This window comes from Mustela nigripes, chromosome 4 (assembly GCF_022355385.1).
Source record: "Mustela nigripes isolate SB6536 chromosome 4, MUSNIG.SB6536, whole genome shotgun sequence".
Taxonomy (NCBI): Eukaryota; Metazoa; Chordata; class Mammalia; order Carnivora; family Mustelidae; genus Mustela; species Mustela nigripes.
In genome coordinates this window covers 135,122,998-135,148,466 of record NC_081560.1, presented here as the reverse complement: position 1 = coordinate 135,148,466, position 25,469 = coordinate 135,122,998, and the positions used below count along the sequence as shown (strand labels likewise).

Genomic DNA, 25,469 nt, shown 5'->3' with positions numbered 1-25,469 from the left:
TTTTTTTTTTTAAGGTTTTATTTATTTATTTGACAGAGAGATATCACAAGTAGGCAGAGAGGCAGGCAGAGAGAGAGGAGGAAGCAGGCTCCCTGCCGAGCAGAGAGCCGGATGCGGATTCGGGGCTCGATCCCAGGACACTGGGATCATGACCTGAGCCAAAGGCAGAGGCTTTAACCACCCAGGTGCCCCTGTTTTTTTTTTTTTTTTAAATATTTATTTTATATATTTGATAGATAGAGATCACAAGTAGGCAGAGAGGCAGGCAGAGAGAGAGGGAGAAGCAGGCTCCCTACTGAGCAGAGAGCCTGATGTGGGGCTTGATCCCAAGACCCTGAAATCATGACCTGAGCCAAGGCAGAGGCTTAACCCATTGAGCCACTCAGGTGCCCTGTGATTTGTTTATGAGAAGTCTGTGCTGCAAATAAGAGTAGTGACTGACATTAGTAGAATAAATAATATATTAATATGTAAGATTAGAACTCAGGCCTTTATCATCTTCCTTATTAAAGTGTTCTAATGGAAAGTTTCCCCCAAATTTAAATAGTTTTAATAATTTTTAAAATTTGTTTCTTTGGGGCACCTGGGTGGCTCAGTTAGTTGGGCATCTACCTTCAGCTCAGGTCATGATCCCAGGGTCTTGGGATCGAGCCCTGTGTCATGCTCCCTGCTCAGTGGGGAGACTGCTTCTCCCACTCTCTCTGACCCCCACTCATGCTTACTCTGTCTCTAGTGTGTTTTCTCTCTCAAATAAATAAATACAATCTTTTTTAAAAATAAAAATTGTTTCTTTTATTTAGCAATTCCCTTATGTAAACAAACCACACATGTATCTAGGTCAGTCTGGGAAATCTTCCTTTATCCTTTCAGAGTTAATCACCTGCAATGCAGTTATCTGGTCCTTGAATATATTTCTGTTAATATTTTTTAGATTGCTGTAAGTTAACATAATTTGTGATAATTGTAATATAATTTACTATAATGTATGGCTGGGGGTTTTTATGTTTTTGCTAAAATATGTTTTGTATTTTTACATGAGATATTTTTGTATAATTTGGACTTATGTACCTTAAGTAGGTTTAACTGCTAAACATATATTACTGTTCATGTAATTCCTCACACAGAAGTATATCATGAATGATGGCATAGTAATCTTTTCTATGATTATCATGAAAATTTGAATTTAGTTTTCTCTGTTTTAATAGTATTTTTCTTCTAAATGTTTTTCTAAATATAGGAGTATTTTCTGCATTGCGTGCTGTTCCCCAGAAGGAGGGATACCTTGGATTATATAAAGGGAATGGTGCAATGATGATTCGAATATTTCCCTATGGTGCAATCCAGTTTATGGCATTTGAGCATTATAAAACGGTACTTGAGCTTTTATCTTTCCTTTTTGTGTCCTTGAATATCATACTTAGTTGACAAGGCATTTACTTTGGCCTTTAATGTTACTTTGAGTGAATGGGTAAAGTAATGGCTTTTTGAAGGATAAAGACTTGTGGTAGTTTAAATTTTAAAATATAACTTAGTTTTGGAGTTATCTATTCTGGAATTGTTAGTCTTTTTTTTTTTTTTTTTAAGATTTTACTTATTTATTTCTTAGAGTGAGCACAGGCAGACAGAGTGGCAGGCAGAGGCAGAGGGAGAAGCAGGCTCCCCACTGAGCAAGGAGCCTGATGCGGGACTCGATCCCAGGATGCTGGGATCATGACCTGAGCCGAAGGCAGCTGCTTAACCAACTGAGCCACCCAGGCGTCCCATTTTTGAGCAAATTGTTTATGTACACACTTATGAAGAAGAGCCAGAATATACTCTAAGTTGTTAATAAATCCATTAAATATTAATAGCTTTCTAATGTGCCTTTTGTTTCTCGATTGTAGGAAAGGAACATTGTGGCTTTGGATTTTCTTACTAAATAAAATAGTGAAGTCCTTTTTTTTTTTTTTTTTTAAAGATTTTATTTATTTATTTGACAGAGATCATAAGTAGGCAAAGAGGCAGGCAGAGAGATAGAGAAGGGGAAGCAGGCTCTCCGCTGAGCAGAGAGCCCGACTCGGGGCTCGATCCCAGGACTCTGGGATCATGACCTGAACTGGAGGCAGAGGCTTTAACCCACTGAGTGACCCATGCCCCCCAAAATAGTGAAATCCTATGGTGAAAGTTCGGTTTTGAGTAATGCTTATCAGTTAGAATTTCCCATCCTACTCATTGACTTTCTCTTCTCTGTTGGACTGAAAGTTTATCTTCTCAAACATCTTAACACAGAAAATGGTGAAGTATGTGAAATTTCATAGAGTATCTTCAAAAGAAATGTAAGCAATAGAATGGGAACAACATTTTAAAGCTCATCAGTCAGAACTGATGTCATCAGTATATCAAGACTTCATTGCCTGTACTAGTATTTTATTTGTACTACTGCCACTCACTCTTTAAGTAAATGTGGTCATCAATGTTCAATGTAGTGTGTTTGGCAATTCTAAGTTAGGACTGTAAATGTGCAGATCTCGAGCAGAAGGCTACGAAGGAAATACCTGAGCTGCTCACCAGGTGCTGTAACTCTGCTCACCTTTATACACTTGCGCTCATTTTACTTATGTTTAACACTAATTTCCTTCTTAGTGGATTTCATAATGGATTTTATTATGAAACAGCAAAATGAGAAGTACTTAAAAATATTCCATTTAGGGACGCCTGGGTGGCTCAGTTGGTTAAGCAGCTGCCTTCGGCTCAGGTCATGATCCCAGCGTCCTGGGATCGAGTCCCACATCGGGCTCCTTGCTCCACAGGGAGCCTGCTTCTCCCTCTGACTCTGCCTTCCACTCTGTCTGCCTGTGCTCGCTTTCGCTCGCGCTCTATCTCTGACAAATAAATAAATAAAATCTTTAAAAAAAAATATTCCATTTAATTTGATGTTTTTGATTTCTAGTTAATTACTACAAAGCTGGGAGTTTCTGGTCATGTGCACAGATTAATGGCTGGATCCATGGCAGGTAAGAGGAGGGATGTATTTTCTTTCTTTCTTCTTTTCTCTTTCTTTTTATTTATTTTTTTTTAAAATAGTTTTTTTATTTGAGAGAGAGAACACAGCAGGGGTGGGGGAGAGTGAGACAGAGAAGCAGAAGCAGACTTCCTGCTGAGCAGGGAGCCCATGCAGAACTTGATCCTAGGGCTCTGGGATCATGACCTGAGTCAAAGGCAGTTGCTTAACCAACTGAGCCACCCAAGTGCCTGGGTGTATTTTATTTCTGACAAATTAATTTTCTACTAAAATGCTTAATTTGGCTTAGGTAATATTTGTGACATTAAGTAGCACACATTTGTCCTCTTCCTACACTCAATTATAAAAGAAAGAATTAATATCCAAACTAATAAAAAATTTTTTTACAGCACAAAAAGGTAAAGAGGGGCTGCTAGGTGGCTCACTCAGTCGTTGAGCGTCTGGCTTCATCTGTAGTCATGATCCCGGGGTCATGGGATTGAGCTCCACATCGGGCTCCCTGCTCAGCGGGAAGCCTGCTTCCAAACCCCAACCCCCACTCCACCTGCTTGTGTTCTCTCTCTCTCTGTCAAATGAATAAAATCTTTAAAAAAATAAATAAATAAAGGAAAAGGTAAGGAAATTTAAATATACAACCACGTGAACAATGTACATTCCCTTTGACAATTCTACTTCTGGAAATGTTTATTTTTTTTTTCAAACATTGAAAAAAATAATGACTGTAATAATAATAATAATAATACATGCTCCTATACAAATAAAATGGTTCCACTTCCTAGAAGCAATCTATTAGCAGTTTCTTATATATGCTTTTTTTTAAAAAAATTATTTATTTATTTGAGAGAGAGAGACAGTGAAAGAGGGAATACAGGCTGGGGGAGTAGGGAAGGGAGAAGCAGGCTTCTCACTGAGCAGGGAGCCAAATGCGGGGCTTGATTCCAGGACTCTGGGATCATGACCTGAGCCAAAGGTAGATGCTTAATCAACTGAGCAACCCAGGTGCCCAGAACATTTCTTTTACAGTAATCTCAAGACTTTTCTATATCAATACATAGATCTTTCTTATTATTTTTAAAGATCTGATGTTATATTCTAATCTATGAATGTATTGTGATTTATTTAATCCAATCTCCTATTGACTGGCATTTGGAATATTTTCAGGTTTTTTTCATAAGTAATACTTGTGTTAGTATTTTTTTTTAAAGATTGTATTTATTTATTTGACGGACAAGAGATCACAAGTAGTCAGAGAAGCAGGCAGAGAGAGAGGAGGAAGCAGGCTCCCTGCCAAGCAGAGAGCCCCATTTGGGGCTCTATCCCAGGACCCCAGGATCACGACCTGAGCTGAAGGCAGAGGCTTAACCCACTGAGCCACCCAGGCGCTCCTACTTGTGTTATTTTATTTGTAGAATGTATTTTGGCAAGGGAAATTACTTTATCAAGGGATATGTGCATTGAAAATTTGATAGGCATTGCCAAGCTGATCTTCATAATGCTTTCAATGAAATTTTCCCGTACATACCATACCTATACTGGGTCTTACCAAATTTTTAATATTTAGTAACTAATTATGAGTAAGGTTGATCAGCTTTCCAATGTGTATTGACCATTTATGTTTCTTTCATTTTCTGCCTGAGTTGTTTCTATTTTTTAAATACTCATTTTTGCTTAAAAACTATAAAAAATTATTTTTATGAATTTGGGAATTAGGACATTGTTTTTTTCCTGTCAAATATTACTAATAATTTATATATCAGTTTTAGATTTGTCTTTTAACCTCGTAATTTTTTTTAGGGAACATTATCCAAAATCCTCACACACATCCACACACCTGCATTTCCACACCAGTAGAAGTTGGGTTATGCTATGGCCTCAATATTTTTTATTTTTTATTTTTTTTAAAGATTTTTTTAGGGGTGCCTGGGTGGCTCAGTGGGTTAAAGCCTCTGCCTTCAGCTCAGGTCATGATCCCAGAGTCCTGGGATCGAGCCCCGAGTCGGGCTCTCTGCTCAGCGGAGAACCTGCTTCTTCCTCTCTCTCTGTCTACTTGTGATTTCTGTCTGTCAAATAAATAAAAAAATCTTTAAAAAAAAAAGATTTTTTAAAAAATTTATTTATTTGACAAGCAGAGATCTCACATAGGCAGAGAGGCAGGCAGAGAGAGAGAGGAGGAAGCAGGTGTCCTGCTGAGCAGAGAGCAGGATGTAGGGCTTGATCCCAGGACCCTGGGACCATGACCTGAGCGGAAGGCAGAGGCTTTAACCCACTGAGCCACCCAGGCACCCCAGAATTTTGTATTATTATTTCTCTCTCTCTCTCTTTTTTTTTAGATTTTATTTATTTGATAGAGATCACAAGTAGGCAGAGAGGAAGGTGGTGAGGGGTGGCGGGGGGTGGTGGGAAGCAGGCTCTCTGCCACGCAGAGAGCCCGATGCAGGGCTTGATCCCACGACCCTGAGATCATGACCCAGGCTGAAGGCAGAGGCTTAACCCGCTGAGCCACTGAGGCGCCCCAAGTTTATTTATTCTTAAAACTTTTTTTATATTGATGATTTTTTTATGTTGATTTTTTAATGTTTATTTTTATATAAAGAATGAAGTAGGGATTGAATAAAATTTTTCTCCAAATGGCTAGTCACTGATGCCAACAGTACTTACTCAATAACTTACCTTTTATTTTTACTTTAAGTACCACCTCTGTCATATACTAAGTTCAGTAATGTTATTTTTATTTACTCTTAAATTTAATTTCAATGTATTTCAATTTAATTAGCATACAGTGAGTTATTAGTTTCAGAGGTAGACTTCAGTGATTTACCAGTCCTCATTACATACCCAGTGCTCATTACATCATGTGCCCTCCATAATGCCTATCACCCAGTTACCCCATATCCCCCCTCAGTAATTTTATTTAAGAGAGAAAGTGAAGATGTATACAATGATATTTAGCAACAAAGTTTTTAATTGTAGTTTTATCAGACCAGAAGGTCATTTAAATATGTAGCTATAAAGGACTAGTAAAAAAATTCCATGTGTCAGAATATCTAAAACCCTTGAGATATACATGTGTGGTGTGGTTGGGGAGAGTAGTAGAGACAGATGTTTTGAGCATGTAGGTTCCAAAAGGAATAGATATTGGATAGATATTGGGGACACTATGGCTATAGATAATCATCTACCTTCCTGGTTATTGGGATGACATTCTTGTTCTTGGATGACAGGTCTTAGAGACTTTCTAGATACAACTTCTGACTGAAACCGGTGACTCTTCAGCCTTATTGTTCTACCTATATAGTCCTCATTTATGGTTTTGCCTTATCCAATGTTTATTTAGCTTTTCTTTTTCTTTTCTTTTAAGATTTTACTTATTTATTTGACAGAGATCACAAGTAGGCAGAGAGGCAGGCAGAGAGAGAGAGAGGGAAGCAGGCTCCCTGCTGAACAGAAAGCCCGATGCGGGGCTCGATCCCAGGACATGGGATCATGATCTGAGCTGAAGGCAGAGGCTTAACCCACTGGGCCACCCAGGTGCCCCTTATTTAGCTTTTCTTGACTCCTTGATGGCTGATCCAAGTTCAGTAAGTAGTAAAAATAACCAGGAATAATATTGAAAATATTTAACAATACAACTATAGAGGTCCTAATAAATAGGACTGGTTCTGAAAGCCTCCAGTTAACTTGTTAGTGATTGATACATGAGTAGTATGTGGTGATAATGGTGGTGGGAGTTTTGGTAGGCCTAGAGGGCTACCAGAGCCATGGTAGGGATGTTAGAGTTGGAACAACAGCCTTTGGCCAACTGGTATAGAAATGTTTCAGTATGTTATACTGGCATGATCGTGCTAGTTAGTAACATTAGCTAACAAGTATTGATTACTTGCTATGAATCATATATAGACCTGAGCACTTGACATGTAATCTTAAGGCACTTGACATGTAGTCCACAGAAAAATACGGTGTGGAAAATTCTATGATTGTCTTCATTTTATGGAAGAGAAATTTTAATAAGATTCTACATTATGAAAATTTTTTAGAGAATTCTATTTATTTGAGAGGAAGAGAGCACAAGCAAGGAGAGGGGGAAAGGGAGAGGGAGAGAGAGAAGCAGACTGCCCTCTGAACGGGGAGCCCGATGTGGAGCTCTGTGCCAGGACCCTGAGATCCAGACCTGAGCTGAAGGCCGACGCTTAACCAACTGAGCCACTCTGGTGCCCCTAAATTACAACATATGATGTATACTATTATACGTCACTTTTTAAATTTTCTGTCTTTTATATTCAGCTTTACAAGTGACTGATCAAAAGTTTTTCTTTGAAGCTTGTAAGAAAGATTAAGTTGGATTATGAATATGAGTTAAATCCTGAAGACTTTGTGTTGCTGCCTTTTCACAGCATTTGATTATTGAATAGCATTATTCATTCAAAGGGTATTTCTAGTTTCATTTTTCTGAAATGAAAGACATGTTAACATCATGTTTTCAGTACATATTAGAAAATAATAATAACTAAAAGGAACTTTGATTATAAATTTTAATTTTTAGAGAAAAAACGTTTTTTTTTAAAGATTTTATTTATTTGAGAGAGAGAGAGAGATATCACAAGTAGGCATAAAGACTGGCAGAGAGAGAGAGAAGCAGGCTCCCTCCCCACCAAGCAGAGAGCCCCATGCGGGACTCAATCCCAGGACCCTGGGATCATGACCTGAGCGGAAGGCAGAGGCTTTAACCCACTGAGCCACCCAGGCACCCCTAGAGAAAAAAGTTTTTTAAAATGCTAGCAATTACACATAAGACTAGTGCTTCCATTATTTAATGATTATATTTTATTACCATGTTTGAGTAATTACAGTTTATATTTTGTTCCTATGATTGTAAATAGTTGGATTGAATGTTCTAGTTTCTTTATATCAGGTATCTTTGCTCCTGTACCTTTGGTGGCCTTTGAATGTAAGTTTGGAAATTTTTATATTTGCCAAGATAAAAAGTGGTGTGTTTTTCACATTTCAACTGAGCTTATTTTAAAGCTTTTTGAACTTCAGCATGTCCCTCATCTTACAATTAAAATCCAGTACATGAGGATTGTACATGAGTCAACCAGAAAAAGGAAAAACTAGGGACTGAGAATCAAGGTTTGTATTTAAGAAGAGTCTTCTTTCCTTCTGTATGTTTCAGTTGTTTGAAATCAATCTTGCTCTGCCAGTTCTTATTGAACTAAGAGTGATGGGTTAGAGAAAAAAGAGGGAAGAGTTAGAAACTAGAAGTTGTAAGCTGAGTTCTGTTTGCTGCCTTCTCCGGTCTATTCCAGTTTGGTGTTTTGGCTCAAGGTTAGGAGGTCAAATGTTCAGAACACTTCCAGGATCCTGGATCCAGGATCTGGCTGGCCTCTAATACTTACGTTATATTGACCATGGGCAGATCATTTAAACTTTCCATAATTCGCATTCCATTTGTTAATGTGGAGCTTGTGTTTGTCCAACTCTCTCTTTCTGAATTGTTCTGAAGGTCAAAGAATTGCTTTGAAAATATTCTGAAAGATCTTAAATTCTCCTGGGGCACCTGGGTGTCTCAGTCACTTAATCGACTTCCTTCGGCCCAGGTCATGATCTCCGGATCCTGGGATCAAACCCTGTGTATGGCTTCCCTGCTCAGGAGGGAGCCGGCTTCTGCTGCTTTCTCTGCCACTCCCCCTACTTGTGCTCTCTCACTCTCGCTCTCTCTCAAATAAATAAAATCTTAAAAAAAAAAAAAAAGATCAGAGGTCCTCCTTAAATATTAGAGGATGTTATTAAATCTCCTATGCCAGTGACTTGTTACATGGTCTTGAGCCAGCCACCTGAATTACTTGTTCCTTTTTTTGTCTCATTTGTAACACAGGGAAAATTTTAGTTTAAATAAAGGTGATATTCAAAATATTTTTTTTATATTCAAAATATTTAACAATCAGGATAGCATGTGTAGCAACCAATCAGGACAGAGGCTGGATGTCAGGAGTGAGAATGGATGTATGGTGCTGTTATTAGGTTTTTATTAGAACAGGTTGTTATTATTAGGACAGATTGCACACTGTAGTTTTGAGAATCTCAAGGAGACTTGGAGGCACTTTTTCCAGACCTTAATATTTTATTTATTTTATTTTTTAATTTTTATTTTTTTTAAGATTTTATTTATTTATTTGACAGAGAGAGATTACAAGTAGGCAGAGAGGCAGAGAGAGAGAGGAGGAAGCAGGCTCCCCGTTGAGCAGAGAGCCCGATGCGGGACTCGATCCCAGGACCCTGAGATCATGACGTGAGCCGAAGGCAGCGGCTTAACCCACTGAGCCACCCAGGCACCCCCAGACCTTAATATTTTAAAGAGAATGGTATTCCTCCTTGAGCCCTTATCCCAAGTCCAGAGGCAAGATGCTTCCTATATTTTTGGAGAAATTGCTCTTCTGAGATGGTAGTACAACTCTTGATTTCAGAACTTACTTTCTTTAGTTAATGTATTTGAGGCCTAATCTGTGTTTGGGATGGGCATGATGTTCAGACCTCTGCTTTCTACCCCTTTGGCTCTTTGACTTAACATCATGCATTTACTGAAACATCTGATTTCCACAGGAGACTATTGTACTAAAGGTATTTGCAGTCACACGTGATTACTCCTTTTGGATAATAATGACCGCAGATGTGGCTCCTGAATGTCATAGTTGAATTATTTCTCCCTAGAAGTCTGTCTAAGATTCAGAGGTTGCACATAATGATAGGTTATTAGTTATTTACAACTGAACCTTAATCATCAGGCTTGAAGCAATGATGTAGTTCCAAAATACAGAATACAGTAGAATTAAACTTTCTTGGACATCTACTCTAGACCAATTTCTTTAACTTCATGGCTTATCCTTTGTAAATATGATGCATAGAGCCCTTCTTTGTCTGAAGTATTCATTTCTAGTCCATGCATTTTTCTTCATTGAACTTTGATCTCTTTGGATGTGTACATGAAGTCTGGATGCTACTCCTACTGTGGTAGCCTCAGATGGGAAGGAAGGTAGTGAGCTAGGGAGGGAAGCCATCTTTGAAAACTAAAATCTCCTTCCATATTAATTGAGAAGTTGGGGAGGAAGGAGATTAATTGATGAGAGTCTGTATATGCTCCTTTGCTTCAATCCTTTATTATCCAATTTCTAATATCTATTCCTCTCTTTGAAACTGGGGCAGGGGTTCAAGAGCACCTGGTTCCATGGGTCCCAAACAGACCAGGTTTGGCCACTTGCCACTGATAAAATCCAAAGAACAGAGACTGGGTGGTGGTGAAACAGGAAAGAAATTTATTTCAGTGACCATCGGGAAAGAAATTTATTTCAGTAACCGTCACCCAGAAGACAATGGACTAATGTCTCAAAGACCACTCTGAAGTGGTGAAAATACTTCTAGGTTTATATAAGGAAAATGTGGAACAAAGGTCAGTAAGTACATGCAGGTGGGCATTAAAGGTCCGGTCAGTAATTGTCTTGGCATCAGTCATGCTGGGTCATGCTGGTGTCAAGGCACTTGTCATTGCTTGAGGGGTGGTTTTCTACCCATCGTGGGATGTTTGCTTGCAGTGTCTTTTGCCTGAGTTAAGAGATAAGCTGGAAAGGAGAACTTAAACAATGAGAAAGCACAAACTGAGGTCAAAATGGAAGTAGTTGAAGTCTTTTCAAATCCCCAACACCAAAACACCATTCCTTTTCTATGGAAGGAAAAAGGCATGACAGTCATTTCTTCTGTACCTATTTCCTACTGAGGGAGACAGTGTAGGAATTTTGGAATGACTCTGTGACTCTGACAGTGTAGGAGAGCTTTTTTTTTTTTCTTTTTAAAGATTTTATTTATTTATTTGACAGACAGAGGTTACAAGTAAGCAGAAAAGCAGGCAGAGAGAGAGGGGAAGCAGGCTCCCCGCTGAGCAGAGAGCCTGATGTGGGGCTCAATCCCAGGACCCTGGGATCATGACCTGAGCCGAAGGCAGAGGCTTTGACCCACTGAGCCACCCACGCACCCCGAGAGCTTCATTTCTTAAGTCCCTCCTGAAATAGACAGTAAGAGCATCTCTAAGCTTGTTCGAGTGGCACAGGTTCCTGTTTGACAAATGAAAAAAGTCAAATTTTAACAACTAAAAAGAAAAAGAACAAGAAATATAGCAGTGCTTAGCAGGGTATATTTCCATTTGGGAGGAATCAAATTTAGCCAGTTGTTAAAAGGATCTAGAGCTAGGGCACCTATAGCAGTGATGTTTTGTTTACATCTTTCCTGGCTTTAGTTACATTATTTCTTTAAAAGGTTTTATTTATTTATTTGTTGGAGACAGAGAGATAGAGAGCCCAAGCAGAGGAGTGGTAGGCAGAGGGAGAAGCAGTCTCCCCGCTAAGCAGGGAGCCCGATGCCGTACTTAATCCCAGGATCTTGGGATCATGACCTGAGCCTAAGGCAGACGCTTAATCGACTGAGCCACCCAGGTATCCCAGGCTTTAGTTAAATCTTTAAAGTGATTTGGAATATAAACACTTTTTTTTTTTTTTTAAACACTTTTTTTTTTTAAGATTTTTATATTTATTGATAGAGAGAGCACAAGTATGCAGAGAGGCAGGCAGAGAAAGAGGGAGAAGCAGGCTACCTGGTGAGTAGAGAGCCCAGTGCAGGGCTCCATCTCAGGACCCTGAGATCATGACCTGAGCCCAAGGCAGAGGCTTAACCCACTGAGCCACCCAGGCACCCCAAGGAATATAAACACTTTTAATGAAAGCACAGGTGCCTCCTTGGGCTGCAATCAAGATATCAAGGGCCATTCAGGTTTTGAGGACCACTTTTTTTTTTTAACTATTTTTTAAAAAGATTTTATTAGAGAGAGAGCACACACATGCACACAAGTGGTGGGGGAGGGCAGAGAGAAGTATAAGCAATCTTCCCACTGCGCAGGGAGCCTAACATGCGGCTTAATCCCAGGACCCTGAGATCATGACCTGAGTCGAAGGCAGACACTTAACTGACTGAGCCGCCCAGGTGCTCCTTGGAGGACCACATTTTGAATCCATGTGGTTTCATCATTTCAGAAGGTGACTCCATTCCAGGTCTGTTTAAGAGTGGCTGCTGTATCCCCAGCTAAAGCTTCTCTTTATAATTCTTCATCAATAGAGATGACTCGTGGGACAAATATGGCTAAGGGATAAAATCACCAAGAACTCCTCTTTGCCTGATGTCGAGCTTTAACATTATCCTAATTAGGAAGAATTGCTGGCAAGTGGGAGGTGACTCATCCCAGGAGATATGGGCGTTCCTCAGTGCACTGTCCAATCCAGTTATAATAAAGGTGGGGCCATCCACTGTTTCCATAACTCCATAGCTAACCCCATGGAGTGGAATATGCTCTGGCTTTTATTTTATATTTATTTTTTTTTTAAAGATTCATTTATATATTTTAGAAAGAGCATGAGTGGCAGAAGGAGAAGGAGAGAGAATCCCAAGCAGACTCCATGCAAAGCACAGAGCCTGAGGTAGGGCTCGATCTCATGACTCTGAGATTATGACCTGAGCAGAAACCAGAGTTGGACGCTTAACCTATTGTGCCACCCACGTGCTCCTGCTCTGGCTTTAAGGATCAGTTTTGCCATCCCAGTCATACAAAATCGGTCAAGGTGATAGTTGAATTACAAAGTTGTTGGGGTTGGGGGCGCCTGGGTGGCTCAGTGGGTTGAACCGCTGCCTTTGGCTTGGGTCGTGATCTCAGGGTCCTGGGATCGAGTCCCGCATCGGGCTCTCTGCTCAGCAGGGAGCCTGCTTCCCTTCCTCTCTCTCTGCCTGCCTCTCCGTCTACTTGTGATTATTCTCTGTCAAATAAATAAATAAAATCTTTAAAAAAAAATAAAAAATAAAAAAAAACCCCAAAACAAAACAAAGTTGTTTGGGAGTTCATCCCATTGTCCAGCTGTTCAAATAATTCTATGTCCATGGGGTCCTTTTATTACTCTCACAGAGTAATAGGCATGAAGATTGTCTATACATGGGCTATTGCGGCAGTTTTTCTGACATTTACCTCAAAATGTCTAGCTTAGGCAAACAACAGCATTCAAGGAAAATTAATCAGAACTGGAGTCTAACATGCTCAAAGGTGTGTTATTGAAACATAATTTTTCTCTTTAAAATCCCCCCTATTTTCATCAAAGATAACCAAATGAAGACCAATTTGTTTGTAAAACAAGTCCAGTTTTAACAAACTTGGCCTAATTATTTATGTAAGCACAGCAAGAACAGCGATTGTGACCGTATTAGTCCTTTTAAATCTGCTTTGCTGGGGGTGCCTGGGTGGCTCAGTGGGTTAAGCTGCTGCCTTCAGCTCAGGTCATGATCTCAGGGTCCTGGGATCGAGTCCCGCATCGGGCTCTCTGCTCGGCAGGGAGCCTGCTTCCCTCTCTCTCTCTGCCTGCCTCTCCATCTATTTGTGATTTCTCTCTGTCAAATAAATAAATAAAATCTTTAAAAAAAAAATCTGCTTTGCTGGAACTTTGTATAAGGAAATTTTATTTTATTTGTGTGTGTATGTGTGTGTGTGTGTGTGTATGTAAAATGTTGTTTACTTATTTATGTATTTATTTATGTAATCTCTGCATCCATCTTGGAGCTCGAACTCACAACCCTGAGATGAAGAGTTGCATGCTATTCCAACTGAGCCAGCCAGGCACCCCTACAAGGAATTGTAGACTGAACTTTTAGTAACCTTGCAAGGCCAGAAGCCAAGCCAAATTCTTGTGATCATATTTGCCTACAGTACCTGTAAATTTAAGTGAATTCTTCTCAAGTTCCCCCAAATAGCCCGAGTTTCCTGCATCTGCCAGGGAGTGACCTTCTTTACTCACCAGGTAAGTTTGCTGGGAACTTTGTTAGCAAGATCAGGTCAGCATTTCCATGGGGCTCCAATGGCTCCATTAAGTCAACCTTAGTTCTTTAAAACTGGTCATATCCGAGTCTATGCATGTCTTTCTCTAAATATGACCTTCCAGTCAAAGTCTTGACAAAGTAATCAATGTTTCCAATGGTGTCCTGTTACAAGGAGAACAGATTCTTCATTGCCTTAAAAGAAAGAATACTCAATGAAAGCTTGTGAATTTTGGAGGATTCAGGTAGGCAGTAAAGATAAATGTTTCAATTTGTTCACAAAGGAATATTTTATCATATTTCTGTAAGTCAGATATTTTGAGAGAAAATTTTTCTTTAAATCTGGAGAAGCAAACAGAAACAGCTATGTTTCGAAGAAGAGTTATAGATAAGACTATGATCATCTTTCTCAATTCATTTAGTCCCTGTTACTAATTCTTGTTCTGATTGAATGTAGCTTTTCCATTAGTGCTGGAAATTCTTACCCAGTTTAGTTTTATGATTTCAAAGATGTCAGAAACCTGTATTTGCCAGAAAGTCCTTTTCATGAATCTCCTTGAAAATCAAACATGTTTTCAAGAGCATCAGAACAATAACTATAAATAGCAAAAGACTAGGGGTGTCTGGGTAGCTCAGTCGGTTCAGCGTCTGCCTTCAGCTCAGATCATGATCCCGGAGTCCTGGGATTGAGCCCCACATTAGGCTCCCTGCTCAAATGGGAGTCTGCTTCTCCCTCTCTCTGCCCCACCCCCTGCTTGTACTCTCTCTCCCTCAAATAAATAAATGAAATCTTTTATCTAAGAGTAAAAGATGGACCTGGTGAAATACTGGATGACAGTTCATTAGAGCGCAGTTGACAAGGAAATGCAGTTACTTCTGTGACACAACATTTCAGTAACTAGAATGTCAAGTGATGACCTTATACCAGGACATCTTAAAACTTTAGAAATTTCATATAACTTCTGGAACACTTATAGCATTTACTCATACAATGTAACCTAAGAAGGTTATCACCATTTGTTTGACAGCGCTTCCCCTGTAACCCAACATGCCGAATAAATAAGCCCAATTAGATAAAACACCTTCATTTAGAATTTGAATCTTGGGAAGTTTGTTAAAAACCTCAGATGTTCGTTTGTTTGGGTTTTTTTAAAGAATTTATTTATTTATTTGAGAGAGAGAGTGAGTGTGAGCATGAGTAGGAGGGGCAGAAAGAGTGGGAGAGAATCCTAAACAGACTCTGCTGAGTGCAAAGCCCGATGTGGGGCTCAGTGTCACAACCCTGAGATCATGATCTGAGCGAAAGCTAAAAGTTGGACGCTTACTGACTGTGTCACCCAGGCCTCCCCCCACTTTTTTAAAATTTAAGTAATCTCTGCATTCAATGTGCAGCTTGAATTCCCAATCCCAGGAACTCCCTCCCAATCCTGGGATTAAGTAATCTCTACATTCAATGTGTGGCTTGAGCTCCCAATCCTGCCTCCAACTGAACCAGCCAGACACCCCAAAACCTCAGAAGGTTTTAAAGTAGTTGCCTTAACAAGATTATAGGTTGTTATAAAACTAAAATTTTAATTATCTGTTTAACTAAGGTGGCAATAAAAGATTCTATAGAAGGTTGTATAGTTATTGGCAAAACTTAGTTCCTTTAATATTGAGGAAGTTTTAACTTTTTTTTTTTTTTTAAGATTTTATTTATTTATTTGTCAGGGATAGAGGGAGAGAGAGTGAGCGAGCACAGGCAGACAGAGGCAGAGGGAGAAGCAGGCTCCCTGCCGAGCAAGGAGCCCAATGTGGGACTCGATCCCAGGACGCTGGGATCATGACCTGAGCCGAAGGCAGCTGCTTAACCAACTGAGCCACCCAGGCGTACCAAGTTTTAACTTTGTTAAGTAATCAAAGACCTGATCATGACAAAATATAGAAACTGGTTTTTCTGGTCAGATAAAGGAAAGGAAAACACTTTTTTTTTTTTTTAAATAATTTCTTATCAAGACCAGACCAACAATCTAAGAAAACTTTATTTCTCTCTCTCTCTTTTTTTTTTTTTTTGGAAGATTTTATTTCTTTATTTGACAGAGAGACTCTCAGAGAGAGTACAAGTAGGCAGAGCAGCAAGCAGAGGGGGAGGGTGAAGCAGGCTTTCTGCTGAGCAGGGAGCCTGACATGGGGCTCAATCCTAGGACCCTGGGATCATGACCTGAGCTGAAGGCATTTACTTAAGCTACTGAGCCACCCAGGCACCACAGAACTTTGTGTTTTTAACAGAGAAAAAAGCCAAATCTCAGTTTTACACCAATGTACTTTTATTTTTTTAATGAGTACACTTTATTTTTATTCTTATTTATTTACTTTTGTAAAGGAAGCTCTATTCCCAACATGGGGCTTGAGCTCACAACCCTGAGATCAAGAGTCACAGAATTTACTCTCTGAGCCAGGTAGGCACCCCTACCAATATACTTTCTTTCTTTCTTTATTTATTTTTAAGATTTTATTTATTTATTTGACAGAGAGAGATCACAAGTAGGCAGAGAGGCAGGCAGAGAGAGAGAGAGGAGGAAGCAGGCTCCCTGCTGAGCAGAGAGCCCGATGCGGGACTCGATCCCAGGACCCTGAGATCATGACCTGAGCCGAAGGCAGTGGCTTAACCCACTGAGCCACCCAGGCGCCCCTATTTTTTATTTATTTATTTTAAAAAAGATTTTTATTTATTTATTTGACAGAAATCATTAGTAGGCAGAGAGGCAGTCAGAGAGAGGGGCGGAAGCAAGCTTCCCGCTGAGCAGAGAGCCCGATGGGCTTGATCCCAGGACCCTGAGATTATGACCCCAGCCAAAGGCAGACGCTCAACCCACTGAGCCACTCAGGAGCCCCAATAAAATATTTTTTAAAAATAAAAAATAAAACGCTTTTATTCCATGGGGTGCCTGTGTGACTCAGTTGGTTGAGCTTCCAACTCTTGATTTCAGCTCAGGTCATGATCTCAGGGTTGTGAATTTAGCCCTGCATCCAGCTCTGTGTTGGGCGTGAAGCCAGTTTGAGATTCTCTTTCCTTCTCCTGTTGTCTCCTCCCCACCTCACCCTCCTATCCCCCCAACCAAAGAAACAAAGAAACTCATTCATTCCAATCTTAGTCAGTTCTGAACATGCTTAAAATTCTTTTCCAAGAATTCTACTTCACATACTTACAGCTTCCTTTATACATTCAGATTTAGTCATAAGCTTTCTTTCTCTAAATAAGAGAAATTTATTGTCTCTTATAGGACAGCCTCATTGTAGGACAAAATTATGTTCTTTTCGCTCAACAAAAGTGTATTCTCATCCTTGTACCATTTTATTTATTCGGTCTACTCGTCCTTAACAATTACTTATGAAAATTTTGAGATAGACAAAATTGATCTTCATTTTAAGTCATCTTTTTGCTGACAAATTGCAACAGAGATAACATGAATTTATTTGACATTTTAGTAAACCTTGATAGAATAAAAGTTTATATTTAATACTGATAACTCTAAAGACACGTTTATTTTAATTAAACCAACTATCTTGAGTTAGCTTTGATACTGAGTATGTTGCACGTCCTCCAAAAAATCAGTTTTGTTCCCCGCTGTCAGTTTTACCTGGGGCTCCAGTGAGGAAATCTGAACTGGGTGGTTTAAGTCCAGGGGAACCTCTGGGCCTCTTTGTGTTGATTTGGGAGGTGCTTCAGTTTGAACCTCATGAAGAAGTAGCCAAACAGCTTGGGGTGCCATTTGCTCCTTGATGGCAAGGGTAGGAGGAGCAGGAGCCCATAGTGTTGGAGGTGCTGAGGATGGTACAGGAGCTGGCTAGCCAGTGGTAGTGCAGGAGCCGGAGGAGAGGGAGGCCGAGGCCGAGGTGTTGGGGAGCCATTGGCAAGGCCAGAGCCAGACTGCAAGTTTGGACTAACATTCCTTTATCTCTGTCTCCTGTCTTTCCTTTTGCCAAGCCAGGCTTTTTTTCTCTGGCTGTTTTTCAGCCCTCTGAACCATTTGTTCAAAATATGTCCTAATGGACTTTCTTCAGGAGCAGAAGGCGTATTCCCTATATCCCTAGGTGAAAGTTCAGAATGAACACAGAAGGAACAAAATGATAACTAAACGAAACCAAGAGTACCTCCATTAGTATTCATTCTTCCCCCACAAGTCAGGGGTTTCACTGACTGAATGAACCAAATGGCTTCTTAGTTTTTTGTTCTCCCCAAAATTCAGAGCTTCACCAGCTGAACCAGGTGGCTTCCTAGACAAAGCTAAGAAAACCAAACCAAAACCCCCTATTTGGAGGCAACCAAATGGGAGGAAGGAATTCAAGAGAGCCATTCAGTGGCCATCTTTCCTCTGAGCTTAACATATACATAGGCCAGGTGGTGTTTTTAGAATATCAGTAGATCAGTCAGCCAATATTATCTCTAGGAGGCTTTGAAAGGGTATAGAAATATTACTTCTCATCTGGTATATACTGACATAGGTACACATTCCAACAGAGATCCTGCCAAATATGTACCCTAGCTTCCTGTTTACTTCTCATTGTTCCTCTTTCCATCAGTACCCTCACAAATTTCAGTGGCCTCTGCCACAACTCCAAGCTATGCAAGCCTAAACAAATAGGTTATGAAAACCTGATAGATGGTTCGAAAGAACCCAATAGCAGGGAACTAAAGAAGTATAGAGTCCAGTAGGCATTTATTGGGGGTAACTTACCAGGAGCCAAATTTCTAGGGCCTGCTACTTCTGATTCATTTCTCTGTTTCACCAAATGCACTTAAGACAGTTGGTGCCAGTTCTGGGCAGCTGAGAAAGAAAGTCCTCGAAATGAAACAGGTTTCAGGGTTCCCAGACAGACTAGGTGACGTGCTGTGGATAAAATCCAGAGGTAGAGGAGGGGATGGCAGTAGAACAAGAAAGGAATTTATTTCTGTGACGCCATTACCCGGAATACAGTGGACTAACATCTCAAAGACTGTCTTGAAGGGCTGAAAATACTTCTAGGTTGATATAAGGAAATTGTGGACAAAGGTCGGTGAATACATGCAGGTGGGCAGTAAAGGTTAGGTCGATCATTGTTGTGATGTCGGTCCCACGGGGTCTCACTGGCTCAGGGCCGTTGTTATTGCTTGAGGGATGCTCACAGGATGCTCTGCCCACTTGGTCTTTTGCCTGAGTTAAGAGATAAGCTGGAAAGAACTTAAGCAATTAGAAAGTACAGACTGAGGTCCCAATGGGGGTGGTTGAAGTCCTCTTTCATCTTCCCTCTACTGCCTCTGCCTTATAGTGTTAGTTCCTTTGTTAAGAAGTTCTTTATGCTTCTTGCTGGAGCAGAATAAAAAATTCATATTTAAAAAAATTCATATTTGTCATATTTTCAGAATATAATCTCTGAAGTTTTAATGACCAAGAATTATCTTTCTTTAGTATCATGGTTACAAATATAATTTGCAATCATAGGATTTTTGTGTTTTATACAGTGATTATGAGGTAGTGTTGAGCTCTTCAAAGCTTTGCAAATCAGCAAAATCTAACTGCTGATTGAAGTATGTTTTTGGTTATCACAATTCCTGGATTCTATACTATGGAGACAATGAGAGGGTAAGAATCTAGGGAAAAAGCAGTCAGTCAGACTGGATTCATCATTAAGTCCTCAGTTTCTTTCTTTTTTTTTTCTTTTTTAAAGATTTTATTTATTCATTTGACAGACGGAGATCACAAGTAGGCAGAGAAACAGGCAGAGAGAGAGGAGGAAGCAGGCTCCCCACTGAGCAGAGAACCCGATGCGGGGCTCGATCCCAGGACCCTGGGATCATGACCTGAGCCGACGGCAGAGGCTTTAACCCACTGACCCACCCAGGCACCCCAAGTCCTCAGTTTCTTGACTAAGGGAGAGAAAGAGAAGTTTTGCACATACACAAAAATTGCAGGCACATCTCAACTTGATTGAGTCTTGTGCTTCCTGGTAGGTGAAGATATACTGGTTTCTGTATTGGATTGTGGTTGTAAAATGGGGGAAGAAGAAAAATATCACCACCACTATCAGAGGTAGGTAGTTTCTGATTTCCCTTAATTGTAATTTTTTGGCCTCTCTGAAAAGCAGTGCTAGTTAGAATAGTAAGGAAGGGGGCGCCTGGGTGGCTCAGTGGGTTGGGCCTCTGCCTCCAGCCCAGGTCATGATCCCAGGATCCTGGGACTGAGTCCCACATCGGGCTCTTTGCTCGGCAGGGAGCCTGCTTCTTCCTCTCTCTCTTTCAGCCTGCCTCTCTGCCTACTTGTGATCTCTGTCTGTCAAATATATAAATAAAATCTTAAAAAAAAAAAAAGAATAGTAATGAAGAGATAAGTGAGTATAGAAAAAAGGTCAAAATGGGAGACACTGTGTTTATGAATTGAAAAACCCCAGTCACCATGTGGATGACTGATATATATGTCAGTCTGATTACCAGCAGTCAAGCTGACTTCCCACTTTATTACATATTCTTCTTCAGTAGTCCTCTCATTGTTTCTTTTTCTTTTTCTTTTTATATTATTATTTTTTTCTTCAAAATTTTATTTATTTTATTTTATTGACAGACAGAGATCACAAGTAGGCAGAGAGGCAGGCAGAGAGAGAGAGAGAGAGAGGGAAGTAGGCTCCCTGCTGAGCAGAGAGCCCGATGTGGGGCTTGATCCCAGGACCCTGAGATCATGACCTGAGCCAAAGGCAGAGGCTTTAACCCACTGAGCCACCCAGGCACCCCTCTTTTTATATTATTAAAAAAACTTTTTTTATTTGAATTCTTGATGTGCAGGAAGTGATTAAGAATGAAAGAATTCAGGTAAAAAGAGCAGACAAATGATTTGGTTCACAAAAGAAAGGAATGAAAAGATGAATAGCGGGGCACCTAGGTGGCTCAGTGGGTTAAAGCCTCTGCCTTTGGCTCAGGTCATGATCTCAGGGTCCTGGGATCGAGTCCGCATCAGGCTCTCTGCTCAGCGGGGAGCCTGCTTCCCCCTCTCTGCCTGCTTCTCTGCCTACTTGTGATCTCTCTCTGTCAAATAAATAAATAAAATCTTAAATAAATAAAATCTTTAAAAATAAATAAATAAATAAATAAATAAATATTTTAAAAAAAGAATAGCTTGAAAAAGACTGGGAGAATAATAACAGCTAACATTAAATATAATATTTAGTTTATGTTGGGAATTATATTCAGCATTTATTTACATATATTAACCATATATTAACTCACTTAAACTTCATAAAAACCCTCATAGATTCTGAAGTTGACACCCAGGTTAAGTAGTTTGCTCAAGGTCACACAGCTAGTTAGAGGTAGAGTCTAATTTGAACTCAATCAGGCTCACTCTAGAGTCCATACTTATAAGTTCTTTTGATGATTTGATCAATTTTGATCATAAGTAAAAAATAAATAGTTTAAAAATTAAAAATAGATTAGTTGAAATAAGAAAAGTTCAAACCAAGAAAATAATGCTAGTGCTAGATTACTTGACAGGTAGACTATACCCCTGCGTACGTCCCCAGCAAAGCAGGGAGTTTTGGTATTTTGAAAACCTTGTGAGGAAAATATAGTCATTGTGAGGAAAATCAGAACTTAGTTGGATATCCTCAAACTTATTTTACACTGTAATATTATTTTTAGTTTGAACAATGTAAGACATCATAATCTTTTTCCATAGTTAGGATTTGTAGAAGTCTACATCTAGCCCTGTAGAGGGCTTCATAGTTTTATACTTAGAGTGAAGGGTAAAATATGATTATCAGAAGAATATTTCTTACCTCCCTTTCATTCCAAAAATAAGTAAACATTTAAAGTCACTAATTAGTTTTCAGGATTTCAGAGTGCAAAATTATTAAGAATTCTCTGCTTACATTCCAGGGCTTAAAATTACATTGAAATCATTAAGTTATTTTCAGGAATATTGAAAAACAATAACAAAACTTGGTGATTTTTATATCCCTGTGTAACAACATTCAACTGAGAAAATTTGAAGATCAGGTTGGCTTTTTCAGCAACTCATCATTGGGCAGCATCCCATCTAGCAAGTAGAAATGTGGGCTGGAAGACTTTTATAACCAGAACGGGGAAGAGATAAAGAAAGAGTGGGCACGTTCCTGGAGAAGGTTGAAATTGCATTTAGGTTAAGTATTAAGAGTTGGTCTGGTGATATGAGCTTAGCGCAAGTGACTCCATTTTGGGCCTGTTGTTTCTTTTTTAAAAAATATTTTATTATTATTTATTATTATTTTTAAAGATTTTATTTATTTGACACAGAGAGAGAGCTCATAAGCAGGGGGAACCCCAGAGAGAGAGGGATACACAGACTCCCTGCTGAGCAGGGAGCCCGATGCAGGGCTCAATCCCAGGACCCGGAGATCATGATCTGAGCTGAAGGCAGATGCTTAACCGGCTGAGCCACCCAGGCTCCCCAATTTTATTAGCTATTTCAGAGATGGAGAGAGAAAAGGAAGCATGAGTGGGCAGAGGGAGAGAGGGAGAAGCAGACGCCTTGCTGAGCAGAGAACCCCATGTGGGGCTCCATCCCAGGATGCTAGGATAATGACCTGAGCTGAAGGCAGATACTTAACCAACTGAGCCATCCAGGCACCCCCTGATGTTGTTTTTTTTAAAGGGTTTTTCTTTTTTGTTTTTAAATTTATTTATTATTTGACAGAAAGTACAGGCAGTACAAGCAGCAGAGAAAGGGAGAACCACATTCCCACTGAGCAGAGAGCCTGACAGGGGCCTCCAGCTGAGGGCCCTGGGTCATGACCTGAGCTGAAGGCAGACATTTAATTGCTTAATAACTGCTTAACTGCTTAACTGCTTAACCAACTGAGCCATCCAGGTGCTGCCCCCCACAACGCTCGTTGTTTTTTCTTAACAGATATTAACAGGTTTTGTTTTTCTTTAGGAAGATTAGATTGATTTTTTTTCTTTTTAATTTAAAAGAAATATATGAAAACATGGCTAAAATAGGGGTGCCTGGGTGGCTCAGTGGGTTAAGCCTGTGCCTTTGGCTCAGATCATGATCTCAGGGTCTTGGGATTGAGTCCCACATCGGGCTCTCTGCTCAGCAGGGAGCCTACTTCCCCCTCTCTCTGCCTGTCTCTCTGCCTATTTGTGATCTCTCTCTCTCTGTCAAATAAATAAAAATCTTAAAAAAAAAAAGATGGCTAAAATATTGTGAAACTAGATCACAAGTTTAGCATTCCAGTAATCGTTGGTGTTATTTTTTGCCATTCTCTGACGTACAATTAGGTTATGCCCATTCCTCAGTCTGACTTAAGTTCTTGCCAATTACTTTTCTGACTCATGGTTGTGCAACTTTTAAGCTAATGCCCTGTTTTCCATTTCTGATTTCTGAATGCACTCATTTTCTACCAATTTATCATTTGCCACTTTGTAAATTCAGCTATTTCATGTTAAGCCACCTAAAGCAAGTAAGAAGACAACTAGAATTTCTGAAATAAAAAATTAAGTTTAAAAATCACTAAGCAAATGTTGAATAATAAAACAAAATTACAAGAAAGCAACATATGTCATGGGATGAGCCAGAAAACTTTGTTTTGAATCCTATTCTTTGATACAGAAAACTATGAATTTGGTCAATTACTTAACTGATTTGAACCTCAGTATTCTGAATTTGTAAAGCAGTAATAATAATATCCATCTTCAGGTACCTGGGTGGCTCAGTGGGTTAAAGCCTCTGCCTTCAGCTCAGGTCATGATCCCAGGGTCCTGGGATCGAGCCCCAAATGGGGCTCTCTGCTGAGCAGGGAGCCTGCTCCCCCCACCCCCCTCTGCCTGCCTCTCTGCCTACTTGTGATCTCTGTCTGTCAAATAAATAAATAAAATCTTAAAAAATATAATATCCATCTTCTACCTTGTAGGATTATTGGTGGTGTTTGGCATGTATTAGAGGTGGTATTTGTAAGGCACCTGATGTGGTGTGCTTGGCACATAGTCTTTATTGTATGGGCAAACTAAATATGTAAGGATTAAAATGTCACAGCTATACCACAGATATGCTAATCATAAATCAGCCTTTTCTTCCACAGTCAAACCTGTTCTGACCATCATTAGGCTAATTTTGATCTAAAGTATTGCTCGTATTTAAAATTAAATTACATTACTTCACATAAATTCGGGCGCTTGGGTGACTCAATTGGTTGAGTATCTACCTTCCCCTAGGTCATGATCCCAGGGTCCTGGGATCCAGCCTTGCATGGGGCTCCCTGCTTGGTGGAGAGCCTGCTTCTCCTTCTCCCTCTGCTGCTCTCTCTGCTGTTCACTCTGCTCGTGCTGTCTCTCACTCTCTCTCTCTCAAATAATAAATAAAATCTTTTAAAAAGTTTAAAAAATAATAATAATTAAAAAGCTCTGCATAGTAAACTATCAAAAAACTGAAAGACAACTTACCGAATGGGTGAAGACATTTGCAAATGATATATCCAATAAAACATTAGTATCCAAAATATATAAAGAACTGATACAACCCAACATAAAAAAAAAAACCAAATAATCCAATTAAAAAATGGACAGAAGACATGAACAGACATTTCTCCAAAGAAGATATGCAGATGGCCAATGGACGCATAAGATCCTCAACATCACTCATCATCAGAGAAATGCAAATCAAAACCACAATGAGATATCACCTCACACTTTGACCAGAATGGCTAAAACAACTCAAGAAACAGTATCGGCAAGGCTATGGAGATACAGGAACCCTCGTGCACTGTTGGTGGGAACACAAACTGGTTGAAGACAGTATAGAAGTTCCTCAAATAATTAGAAGTAGAATTACCATATGATCCAGTAATTCCACTACTGCATATTTACCCAAAGAATACAAAAATATTAATTCCAAAGGATGTATGCACTCTCATGATTATTGCAGCATTATTTAAAAAAGCCAAATTATGGAAGCAGTCCAAGTATCCATCAATAGAAGCATGGATAAAGAAGATGTGAGACATACATACACACACTGGAATATTATTTTAGGCATAAAAAATGAATGAAATCTTGTCATTTGCAACAACATACATAGAGCTAGAGAATATTCTCTAGCTCCTAAGAATGTATAGAGTTGTTGAAACTATTATTGTATACCCTAAACTAACACTATGTTAACTGTACTGGAATTAAAATTTTAAAAAAGTAATACTTATTTTAAAAACACATGATTTAATTAAAAAATTGGTACGCCTGGGTGGCTCAGTTGGTTAAGCGGCTGCCTTCAGCTCAGGTCATGATCCCAGCGTTCCTGGGATCGAGTCCCACATCGGGCTCCTTACTTAGTAGGGAGCCTGCTTCTCTCTCTGTCTCTTCCTGCCATTCTGTCTGCATGTGCTCGCTCTCTCTCTCTCTCTGACAAGTAAATAAATAAAATCTTTTTTTTTTTTTAAGATTTTATTTATTTATTTGACAGAGAGAAATTACAGGTACACTGAGAGGCAGGCAGAGAGAGAGAGAAGGAAGCAGGCTCCCTGCTGAGCAGAGAGCCCGATTCGGGACTCGATCCCAGGACCCTGAGATCATGACCTGAGCCGAAGGCAGCGGCTA

General features: G+C 39.7%; 1 protein-coding gene across 1 annotated transcript in view; it reads left to right on the top strand.

Annotated features, from left to right (window-relative positions):
* SLC25A16 (solute carrier family 25 member 16) overlaps positions 1 to 25,469 on the top strand; it is a 48,495-nt gene that overhangs the window by 9,788 nt on the left and 13,238 nt on the right. The window contains exons 3-4 of the mRNA XM_059397559.1: positions 1,238 to 1,371; positions 2,930 to 2,993. Coding sequence (XP_059253542.1) covers positions 1,238 to 1,371; positions 2,930 to 2,993 — 198 coding nt within the window. The remainder of the gene's footprint in view (positions 1 to 1,237; positions 1,372 to 2,929; positions 2,994 to 25,469) is intronic.